General features: G+C 37.7%; 1 protein-coding gene across 4 annotated transcripts in view; it reads left to right on the plus strand.

Moving 5' to 3' along the window:
- The window catches only part of NR3C2 (nuclear receptor subfamily 3 group C member 2), a 301,554-nt gene that overhangs the window by 152,000 nt on the left and 136,871 nt on the right, over positions 1-12,683 (plus strand). For 3 of the 4 annotated variants that reach the window (XM_079771260.1, XM_079771257.1, XM_079771259.1), the window contains exon 3: positions 3,884-4,035. In XM_079771260.1, coding sequence (XP_079627386.1) covers positions 3,884-4,035 — 152 coding nt within the window. The remainder of the gene's footprint in view (positions 1-3,883; positions 4,036-12,683) is intronic. The other variant, XM_079771258.1, reaches the window with a different exon arrangement.

A 12,683-nucleotide genomic window follows, 5' to 3' on the forward strand; every position in this document is an offset into this window, starting at 1 on the left:
TCACGAGCCGCGGTTTGCCGACCACTACATTAAGAGATAGAGTGTAGAAACAAGAAGAAAGACGGCCAAAGGGAGAACTCCTAAGAAAATCTGTATTGGTGATCAAGAAAATTAGAGACTATAAAATAAAGGAGGCATTAGGAGAATGTTCCAGAAATTGAAGAAGGAGGCACTGCTGAAAGGCAGTTAGAAGCAAATTTGCCCTTTTGTCATTGAAAGATGTTGGTGAACAAGAAGGAAAAATAATTCATGTTTGTTTTAATTTTATAATTAAGCAAATGTATTGCTTTCATTTGGATTTCTCACCTTTTTTATACTTAGGCTTTCTCTTCGATTGCTCTTAATTTGTTTCTGCTACATACTTGTCATACTCCAGACAGTTAAAAACAAGTCACATTTCTTTATGTAAGGAATGCAGTGCGCCTTCAGAATTGATGACGTGGTGGGCTTTATGATGATTGCTGTGAAAATGCCACTGAGTGGAAATCACCCGTTCAGTCAAGTATCTATTTGGTGCCTGTTGGGTATCAGGTACAGTTCCATGCACAGTGGTAACACCAAAGAAAACCCTGGCCCCTGTTGGGTTTCCTTTCTTGTGTGATGACGTCAACAATAAAAAACCGGAAGAAGTGAACTGTACCACATGTGAGATGGTGATATGCACCAGGAAGGAAACTAAAGCAGGACGTGTAAGAGGGAGAGCTGAGGAAGGAAGGGGTCTGTCAGTAGAGTGGTCAGTGAAGGAGTCCTGATGGAGAAAGTGTTGTTCGATGAAGCCCAGAAGGAGATGAGAGAGGGGGTTGTGTGGATATCTAGTGAGGGGGGCAGGGTCTGCTAGTGCAAAGGCACTGAGGTGTTGTGTTTGGAAGGCTAGTAAGGAGGCCACTGTGCAATATGCAAGCAAGAGATCAGAGACATCTCAGGGGCCAGATTGTGGCTCTGTGGTCATAGGGATGACTTTGACTTCTGCTTTGAGTGTGAGGGAAAGTCCTTGGGTGGTTTTGAGCAAATGAGTGAATAAGGTTCATTCTATTACAGGGGGAAAAGGGGGCAATGAGAAACAAAATCTGCTAGGAGGTGTTGACAGTTTGGACTAGAGTAATAGCAGGGGAAATTGTGGGAAGTGAAATGAATCTGAATGTATTTTGAGAGTAAAATGGATTAAATATAACAGATTGAATGTGCAGTGTGAGGGAAAGGAGAGTCAGGGATGAGTCCAAGTTGCTGTATTCGTTTTCTAGGGCTGCATAACAAAATACCACAATCTAAACTGGATGCCTTAAGCAAGGGAGATTCATTATTCTGTAGTTCTGGAGGCTAGAAGTCCAAGGTTAATGTGTCAGCTGAATTGGTTCCTTCTGAAAGGCTGTGATGGAAAATCTGTTCTGTGCCTCTCTCCTAGCTTCTGGTGTTTTCTGGCAATCCTTGGCTGGTGAAAGCATCCCTGGCTTCATCTCTGCCTTCATCATCTTCACATAGCATTCTCCCTGCGTGTGTGCCTGTGTCCCAATTGCCCCTTTTTAATAAGGACGCCGGTCACATTGAATTAGGGATCCACCCTTCTCCAGAATGACCTCATTAATTAATTAATTGTCACTAACCAATTGTATCTGCTATGACCCTATTCCCAAATAAGGTCACATTCTGAGTTCCTAGGATCTAGGACTTCGAGATAGGAATTTGAGAGAGGACATAATTCATCCCATAACAGTTGTCATTAACTGAGTTGAGCAAGTCTGTGGGAAGATCAGGTTTGGAGGCAGAGAAAGGTCAGCAAAGTTGTGCACGTATTAAGTTTGAGGTGCATATCGGAAACATCGAACAGGCAGTTGCATGAATGAGTCTGAAATTCCAGGGAGGAGTCTGGGCTGGTGATCAACATTTGGAAGTCCAAGGTATATTGATGATATTTAGAGCTGAGACGAATGAGATCACCAAGCAAGTGAGTTTGAATAGAAGAGGGCGTGCCAAAGACTAAAGGGAAGGCGATTAAGTATCAGGACCAAAACCAAGGCTCACAAGAATGTTAAATACAAATCCCATGTATGCTTGTAGTTGTGAAAAAAAAAACCACACAATTACACTTTAATGATGATTTTAACTTATATTTTGAATGTTTACAAAGTCGTGTTTTCCTGTGAAACGTAAGAGAGTCAGTCAGAGTATGGATTGAGTTTTACTGGCTGACATGCTAAAGAAGTCAGTGGTGCTGAAATGGAATGTTTTGAATGCCATAAAGAAGTCAAAGGACAGTAATAAAAATAATAAAGAGCTCTTTTCTCAGAAGGAGAAACAACTTTGGAGAACATTGTTTCAGCCCTTGATTTAAGAAGTCATTTTCTAGAAAGCCGGTCATGCTACAGTGCTCTGAGCAGCTGAGTAGTTTGTTCCTTCATCTTTTTCTAGTGAGATTGGAGTTTAAACATTTAAAATTGTGTTGTTGTTGTTTTTTTAAATTATCACGGCAATATTATCACATTTTCCACTAATTTGAAAACCAGAAATAACGTATCACAACTATTCAATCCTTTTGGTATATTTTCTTTGGTTTTTGTTTTTTTGTTTTAACCACATGCCTGCTGGTTCACACGGACACGAATGCCCTACAGGAAGGTGGAGGCGGTGACATAACAATCCGCCCAGAGTTTTCTGGGCATGTCCAGCTAGAATTTCTCTGCGCCATCGCACTTACTGCTTCCTCTGCCCTCTTTCCGGGTCTGGCTGTCATCTGGGGCTGCTTTGAAACTCAAGGCTGCTGTCACCTTTCCGGAAATGCTCTCTGACTAGTCTGTTCCCACCCTTTCCGGCGTGGAGGCTGAGCCCACACGTGCCACCATACTACCCCAGACCATGGCACTGACTCTATTGGTCTACATCCCCACTGTCTTGGAGGACAGCCTGGGTGTTTTTTAAAATATATTTATTTTTTCAGTACTTTGCTCAGCACCTATGGGTAGCTAGATTTTCAAAAAAATGTTTGCAGGCTGTGCATGAAAACAAAATTAGCTTCTCTGCCTACTCAATGCACATCTAAACAGTCACAGAATTGATTCCTTATTAGAATTGAAAATGTTTTGTTCAGACTGTGCTATTAACTAACACAATAATATATATATAGAAAGGATTTCTTTTTAAAATATATTCATACAGATTGCTGCTTAAAGGGTTAAATTTGCCCCTAAAAACTATTGCCCAGAATCCATCAGTTTCTTACTTGAAAGATACCTGAGATATTTACCATGTATGGCTTTAAAAATATATTGACTGTGTCCCTTTGAACTAGTAAGAAAAATGAGGTAATTAGAATATACCTAAGTAAGGTAATATGGAAAAAAATGCAGAAGCTTCAAGGGAGGGGTCAAATTGCTGGCGGTAGAAGCAAGATTTTTTTTTTTAAATTTTAATTAGTGGATTGTTTTGGAAAGAGGAGTTGGTTTTTTTGTGTGTTTATTTTTTTAACCTGGCATAATTGAGATATATAATGTGCGTCTGGGTGAAGAGAGTTGAGAAATATTATAATTGTTCTTTGATGCCAAAAAAATACTTTTCATGATGACTCAGCTCAAGACTCTTCTTCTCCCTGCCCACCTTGAATACAAATTTTTGGTAAACTTTTTCGAAAACAGAGACAGGAAGAAAGCAACTTAAATGGTGGTTATTTATTATTTCTTGATACTGAGAAGAGGCTTTGCTCTACAGAATGGTTGATAGCATGACTCCACTGATAGAGTTTACCTTCATTGTGTTAAGTCCTCGTATGTGACCAGTACATACTGAATTCTTTTATGGAACCATGATTTATGATAACGTTTGACCTAAGCTGTACAGCATATCAAAGGTGCCATGACAGTATAGTTATTTAAATCTTTCTTTCTTCCCCCAGCTCTACTTTACGAAGTGTTTCTACTGGATCCTCAAGACCTTCCAAGATATGTTTGGTGTGTGGGGATGAGGCTTCAGGCTGCCACTATGGGGTAGTGACCTGTGGCAGCTGCAAAGTGTTCTTCAAAAGAGCAGTGGAAGGTAAATGTTCATGTGGGTGTTCCTTTTACACATTTTTCTCTGGTGTGTAGACTTGCACAGTTTACTCTATAGCATCATGGGGAAATAATGCAAACAGTATTTTGATGTGATCTGTCAGTAATACATAGTAATAATGCCTTCTCTAAAATCCACCTGAAGATTTTCCAACAAGCAATATTTAATGGGAATGATTTGAAATTGTGAATTTTTTTGTGTGGTTGGTTGTTTGTCTCGGTCTGTTTTTCAGTGAGACATAGAAAAATAATTCTGCCATAAATTTCATTTGTATAATCTGAAAGAGCATTTTTAGTAAGAACACACAAAATACATCCTTTTTGCCTTTTCCGCATTTCTGTACAGTTGACTCTTGAACAATGTGGGGGTTAAGGCACTGACCCCTTTGTAGTTGAAAATCAGTGTAACTTTTGACTCCCCAAAAGATAATTACTAATAGCCTACTGTTGACCTTACCAATAATATAAAAATGTGTCAATTAACACATCTTTTTTATGTTATATACTACATTTTTACAGTGTAGTAAGCTAGACAAAAGAAAATGTCAAGAAGAAAAAATACATTTATAATATTTATTGGGAAAAAAGTCCACAAATAAGTGGACCTGTGTAGTTCAAACCATGTTGTTCAAGGGTCAACTGTATGTGTGTGTGTGTATATATATGTGTATGTATGTATATATATATATGTATATATATATATATATATGTTTATAGCATATTAAAACATAAATATGAGGATCACTTCTGTAATTTAGGTTGTGTTTGATGCAGAATGATTTCATTTCACAGCTACTTCAGATGCCAGGGCCCCGTTTCAGTCCTACCTTTATTCCTACTGGAGGTTTCCAAATGGCTACTTAAATTAAAAAATTTGAAAATGAGTTTTTCTTCTATCCAAGTAATTATACTTCCTAAAGAGAAACAGTCTTTTAGTTTATTTTTGCCTTCATCACCCTCACTTATAAGCAATTGATTAACATCAGACTTAGGCCAGATGGTTTTATTAATGTTGACTGCTATGGCTGGTTGAAGTGTAGAATTTTTGCTATTAGTAAAAATATTATTGTATAATTGACACTTATTTTCACTAACGAGTTTCAACATGAAGACTCTGGCAGGTTTATTTCTCAGGGCAGTTCTCTGAGAGATAAATGGATGCTTTGGAGATGTAAGCATAAATGACTCAAATGTTTCACCTTTGTTTTGCTAGAGACCACAAGGTAATATCCTTAATTCTAGGATGAAAACACTGACTGATTAATTACTTCTTTGCTTCTTGGATTGCTTTTGCATTATTGAATTGATATTACATGATTTTACATTTTTTCTTTATTAAGTATTTAAAAGTCCCTAAAACCAGCACTGAATCGGTAATATGAGTTCCATATTTCTTTCTCCATATATGGTCTCTGGGTAACAAGGGACAGAAAATTCAACACAAACTGGCTCAAGCACCAGTGTAAATTCATTGTCCCATACAACTTTTCCTAATATAGGCGTGGCTTCAGGCAAGCCATGGTCTTAAGCCAGGTCCTTAAACTCAGTCCCATTCTCTCTGTTGCTGGACTTTGCTCTTGCTGTGTTCTCATGCAAGTTCTGTCATTGTGATGAGACTGTCATCAGATCACCATCAAAAAGAGGTTTTCTGTTCCCAGCAGTTCTTATAAAACCCGCTATTGAATTGAACTTGACTCACATGCTCCACTCCAAAGTAATCACTGCGGCCAGGGAATGCAGTGATCCAATAAGCTAGTTCTGGCTGGAGTCAGCCAACTTGAACTTCCTTCCTAGACTGAGTGTGGGAAGGGCATTTCTCTTAGGAAAAGGTGGGTGCTGTTACCAGAGGCTGATTTAAAGAAAATGGGAAAAGTTAATTTGTACAATACTGAAATCAGTTTATTTTTTAAGGCTTACACACACACACACACACACACACACACACACACACACCTCTCTCTTAACTGTATGATTAGCTCAGTAGCAGATAAACAGGTGAAATTTACCTCTGGTACCTTTCTAATTCCTCCCATCCCTTCAAGTTTAAGAACCACCCTCCTAGGCTCACTAGTTATGAACAGAATAATGTGAAATGTAAAAAATAAAGTGATATAAGAAGGGCATTTGGAGATATTCATTGGGAAGCTCGGTGTTGTACTGCCTACAGGTTGGCCTTCATATCAGAACCCAAGTTTCCATTATTTACAGAATATGCCCTTGTCTGCTTCTGAAGCCAAAGGTTTTCTAGAAGTTTTTGGCTTAGTTTTTTTGTTGTTTTGAGTAGTTTCTATGGAAGTAGCTGAGGAGAGAGTATTTTTGGAACTGAGGTATACATGAATATAGAAAAACTTAATTGTCCATCATTTTCCTGCATTGGGAAGCTTATTAGTAATGGATAATGAAACTTGATGAGTACCTCTTAAGACTTTAACTAATATAGCTTATTTACTATTTATTTGGCAGTTGGAATTTTTGGGTTGACATGCATGAAACAAGGCTGTATATTTTAAATATAAACTTACTGTTTTATTTTGTATGTCTCTGTGTTTGTGAGAGAGAGAGAATAAATATGTGAAAAATTAGGCTATCTTTGTGATTTAATAATAACAAATCATTTTTAATACTTTATATAGTTTGAGGCACTAATTTCACAAAAGTATGATCTATGAATATTATGTTTATTCCCCTTTTACATATGAACACATTTGGGATAAGACGCAATCAACTAATCTATTCAGAATCATAAGGCCAAACTTAAAGCTGTCTTAGTGTTATGACTCCTAACCTAGACTCAACCTAAAGTTTCACAACTCCAAATCTCATAATCTGTTATTTCTATTTTCTATAATTCTCAAGTTCATGAAAATTCTACCTATGTATCATTTGTTCATGCCTACTTAATGGTAATGAAGGAAGTGATATAAGCATTTGAGAAGACACAATTTGGTACACTTTCTGTGCACACATGGGTGTGTGTGCCTGTGTGTACATAACATAGACAAATGTGTATATGTATGTTTAATGTTTGAATATTTACTAAGGTTTTTTTCTGCTTTCCCTTGATAACCTGAAGCTCCTCTGATTACAAAAGCAGAGAATTCTAAGGAGCAGCAGGTACAGGGAGCTGAGATGAGGGGAGCCCAATGAAGCCGAAAGGCACTAACACCACCAAGGGCAGAACCAGAAATAACCACTGGGGAGGAGACAGGAGGGAGCACATCATAGTCGGAGCTCTGAGTTTATTGGCTTTAGGCCTTATGCCCAAACGCAGCACTGTGAAGCTGGGTAATAGCATAGTGGTGACTGTGTAGGGAGACGACAAATCATTTTTTTAGTGTAAATTATGTTATATGTTCTGTTTAATGGGGTATACACTGAGTGGCCAGATTATTATGATCTCTCAACGCATAATAATCTGGCCACTCAGTGTACTTCTCTTGAGTACCTCATTTATTTGATATCAAAGATACTATAAATCGTGCACCTGATTAGTTTTCCCTTTTGCACTGGCTGATAGAAAGTTCAGGGCAAATAGGTGGTTGATCTCCAGCAAAAATCTAGAATACTTTTGGTACCCATTTGAAATGCAAATACACTGAGTGGCCAGATTATCATGCATTCAGAGATCATAATAATCTGGCCACTCAGTGTATATGTGTACTTAGTTTTTTCTTCTTAAGCATTTAATATAAAAACACTCAGAAGTCTCATTAGAATACATTTGCCAATAGTGTCAGTTAAAAGCCATGTTATTGTACCTTACAAATGGAAGTTTGTAATTTCTTTTAAATTTTTACCTGCTTATTTGCCTTAAAGTTTTGTCAGGACCTTTTTATATCTGCAAAAAAGTGTGTGTGTGTGTGTGTGTGTGTGTGTGTGTGTGCGCACATTATTATTATTAGAGTTCTCCTTTGTGGTGGAAACTGAACTGGCTTTAGGATCAGAAGACTTGGTTTTAATTTCTGGTTCTGCCACTCACTAGGTGTGAAATTAAAGCAAGTTATTTAATTTATCTTGGTCTCTGTTTCTTTATATATAAATGGGAAAAGTAGTATTTTCCTATCTTAATATTGCTATGAAAAATTACATGAAAAAATGGGCAGATTTTATAGTTGTGAATTTGAAGTACTAGATATTTATTATTTTCTAAGAACAAAATGCTAAAGTTTTCTGGTCATGTCTGTGCAGAGAGATCCTGTAAATGACACAGTGATTTTACACTGTTGGATCTTCACTTGTAAGCCCTTCATTTTTTCTTCATTAGATTTTCATTTTTCCTGTAATATGTTATTTTGTCCATACAGCCACCCTTTGAGGTTGTGGCATAAAACAAGGCTAAATGACTTCGCCCCCCCCAAAAAAAATCAGTAAATAAGCAATGAAGCTGCCCCTACAATTTATGCAAGCCCTTTGACTTCTAATCTGTAACGTGTAATTCTAGTCGAGTTTTTACTGTCTCAGTCTTTCTCCAACTGTAAATTGCCATGTGTTTCATCTCATGTGTATTTTACTTTGTGATCCCTCAATGAACAGAGCTGACAACATTCAGCACACTATTTTATAACCTAATTTCCTTTTGGGATAGTAAGTATATAAGCTGTATCTGCAGGACACAGCCACCACAAATCATTGAAGAGTTATAAGGCTGTAAAAGAAAAGAGTTCATTATTATGTAAAGTCAACTGTATGTGTATGTTTGTAAGCAGACCTGTTAGACTAAAGAGGCCAGAGCTTGTTAAGGTCAGCCAAATTGTAGCATGTAAGTTTCCAACTGTGACATTTCCCTTTAAGTAAGAGACTTATAAATCTTCCTGAAATGAAATTGCTTTAAAACATATAATTATAGATGACTCTCAGGATTCCTCACATAGAGGTGGTAGTTTAAGACAACCAGTCTGTGATCCTGTACCTCCTTCCTTTTGCATGTAGTTCATAGCATATAGCTAAAAAAATATTTACATTATAGATTGATTATTCCATGGGGAAAATGTTTTTAAGAAAATGTAATGGTAAATGAATAGTTTTCTTTGCTTTTCTAAAGTTAATGAGTCAACTGAAAAGGCCCAGAGAAATGCATCTCACCATGTCATACACCCAAGTTATCCTATCAATGCTGTGTGTGCCCATGATAAAAGGAGCATGAGCACATGGGAGGAGTGGGGGACTGATAGAACAATTGTGCTGCAAATAGGAGAACTTAAATTCAGTGGACACAGGCTAAGTCGGATGGGGATGTATAATAATTGAAATGTAGCCAACCCTGTCTAATTGGCAATGTAAAATTCAGGAAATGATAAAGCAAGGAAATAACTTAATGTATATTAATAGATGTCTTTGCTTTATGATATGATCCAGCCCTCAGTGTTCCCATGAACCATGTATCAGAAGCTAATGGACATCGAAGTCCATTGTCACTGCTGCAGAGCTGCTGAGTCAGAGATGGAAACCAAAGGCTGTTCTGGGTTACCTTTTTCTCACAAAACACTTTAAAGATTAAGTATTTTTTCCTTTACCAGAATGTAGGAACCAGGTAACCTGATTCTTTCTAATTACTTACCATCAGAGCCTAAACAAATACCTACCCAGTAGATTAAAACTATCATTTTTACGAACACTCCTTTCCTCCCTACATAGGCATAAGGCTATAGTGTTCATTTTAAATTATTGCCCAGAATTTTTATAACCCTTCATTTGGTTACTATGGGAACATGCAGAGCCATGACATTTAGGCCAACCTGGAAGGTCAAGGAAGGCTTCTTAAAGAATTGACCCCCAAACTGAATCCTGAGAGATTAGAATTGGCAGTGCTGAGAGGAATAAGGACAGGCTGTCTGCACAGGGCCCTGGAAGCAACTTCATGTTTCCACTGTGAAAATTCGCAGTGTGAGGTGACAGAAGATGAGGCCAAAGGTACATCTGGGGTCCAGGTCCCAGACTCTTGGCAAAACATAACCTCTGAATGTTTTCATGCCGCAGAATGGTAAACTCCACTTTGCATTTAATATCTGACTGCACGGAGGTATGCTCATCTATAGGGGCTGCTTTAAAGCATTTGGGGAAGAGATGTCCAGGTATAGAAAAGAGGGGAGACAGTGAATAAGACTATCTGGGAAGTATCATTTGCAGTTCTGGATTGAAAATGAAGAAGCAAAAATCTAGGAAGATTCCCCAGGCTTGGCTGCTGAGGTCTTTGCTAAGATTAGGAAGACCGGAATGGGAGCAACTCTGGGAGCAAAGGTTCTTTTATTCAGCAAACATTTATTCCGTGTCTCCTGAATAAATTCCAGACACCATTCTAGGCAGACTTAGGGACATCTTGCGTGAAGATCAAGTGAAAAAAATAGACTAAGATTTCTGCTCTGGTGGAGCCTTACATTGTAGTGAGGGGTGGTGGAAATAATTAAGCATAAGAAAAGAGTTACTCATGTTGCCTATGAAAAGTTGATAAGTTCTACAGGAGGAAAAAGCATTGCCAAGATCAAGGAGATTCAAATGAGGTTTGGTTTAGGACAATGCATTTGAAATGTCTATAGGACAGTCAAGTGTGTCTAACAGGAAGTTGGATGTGTGATTCTGAAGCAGGGGGAGCAAGGCAAGATTGAAAAGGAAGGTTTTGGAATCATCATCCATGAGAGTAGATGTGTTTGCCCAAGAAATGGGTATTTAAGAGACAAGGTTAGAAGCTTAGAGGACATATATCTAGAACACTGTGTGTGTGTGTGTGTGTGTGTGTGTGTGTGTGTGTGTGTGTGCGCGCGCGCGCGCGCGCGCGCACATTGCATGTGTGAATAATCTTTCTTTCCTTCTCCAAGTTGCACACAGAAAAGTCTTAGTTGGTTGCTCCGGTTATTCCTAGTTTAGCTGAAGTTCAGACAGTATTGCATCTGTGGAATTTCCAATCCCAGCTTTTGGTCTTTATTCTTCATTAAGCTTTGATTGTTATTGAATCTTAGCCAGTCCGATGCCCACAACCAAACTGATGGAAGCATGTAACGGATGCTCATACAACATTGATTGAATGATTGTTTGATAACTATTTACATATATGGATGGGATTCACCCTCATTTCTGTCACTGTTTCTCTGAAGTAGAAAATATCTTGACATAATTGATTAGAAAATGTTTTGAAGTAGGGACATTTGGGCCAAAAATAAGTAGACATTACCCAAAGAGAGCTTCTTGTAGCTTAAATTTTTAACTTAAGGTACACTTCACATAGCAAACTTGAAAAATATAAATTAGAAGCACGGTACATACTTTTCAGAGTTCCTCCTTATGTATATGCGTTTATTTACAACCCATAAAAAAAATCCAAAAGCAGTCAACAGCTTTACATGAGTCAAAATGAAATTTAAAATAAGTGATATGAAAAACAAGCAAAGGGATGATGAGAGGAAGAAAGAAATAGAGAGCCAGGAACAGGGATGACAGAGAATAAATGATCCGAGACCTTTATAGAGACCGGCCACTGATTTGGCTGTTAGCTTTCTAGCAGCCAAACCCAAGACAACGACAAGTCACCTGACCTACAGTGTTCTTACAAACTAGTTTAGGGGATTGTCTGTTGATAAGAAAATGTTCATGAGCTACTGTTTTTTTAATGTGCCTGTTCTTTCATGGGAACTATAACCTGAAATTTAAAAAGTAAGTCTCTCTGGTACTAATGGAATCGTTTGTTTATCTTAAGGAGCAGAGCTGAACAAACGTTTTATTCTGTGACTCACCTGCTCCTCTACTAATAGCTGCTGTTTATTGAGCAGTTACTAGATGCCAGACACTGGGCCAAGTATTCCATGCTTTGTCATTTATTCCTCATAACAGCCTTCATAAAACAATGTTTTATGAATTTTAGAAGGTAATATCTTTCTATCTGAACTCTCTAAGCAGTTGTTGTGACAAGGGAAACATGGGCTATTTTAAACAAGGCTTAATGCTATGACTCTTTACCACTTACAATTAATAGAAATATTTGTAACTATCTGAGTACTTATTTTGGGGCTCATTATACTAAGAACTTTGTATATTCTCATTTTATTCCTCATAATAATTCTATGGAATAACTAGGATTATTATCTATCCTTATGTTAGAGATCAGTCATCTGAGACGTATAAAACTAGTCCAAGGTCACCTGGGTCGAAGGAAGTGGCAGAGCTGGGATTTGAACACAGGAAGCCCAGGAATTCTGACTCTGTGTACTTAACACATAAGCCACACTGCCTCTCACAGACTCATATCAAATCCCAACTATTTTTACCCATCAAAAAGTAGGGCAACAGCTCTACCTTTTTAACACTTATGAAGAGCACATTATAATTTAACAGTTATCCCCCTATACTCTAAATAATTAACTTCTAGCCATTCCAACCTAAAACTCTAATTCAAATTTCTGTGGCCCTAATGGGAAAGAAATTGGCTAGTCTCTATTTTTTCTTAAGGGATGAACTCCATATTTTTTAAATACTACCATTACCATCTTTAACATCTTGATATTAATTTAAGCTGTATTTAAGACTTTTATCTTCCCGTGTTTCATTTCCTGTGTGTGATAAAAATTAGATATAGCCTATCAGGCTCAGAGGACCATTGCAAGAATGGCCTGCCTCAAACAAACCTGAAAGCTACTAACTCTTCAGCTTTTGCTGTCT

The sequence above is a fragment of the Cnephaeus nilssonii genome (assembly GCF_951640355.1).
Source record: "Cnephaeus nilssonii genome assembly, chromosome: 5".
NCBI lineage: Eukaryota > Metazoa > Chordata > Mammalia > Chiroptera > Vespertilionidae > Cnephaeus > Cnephaeus nilssonii.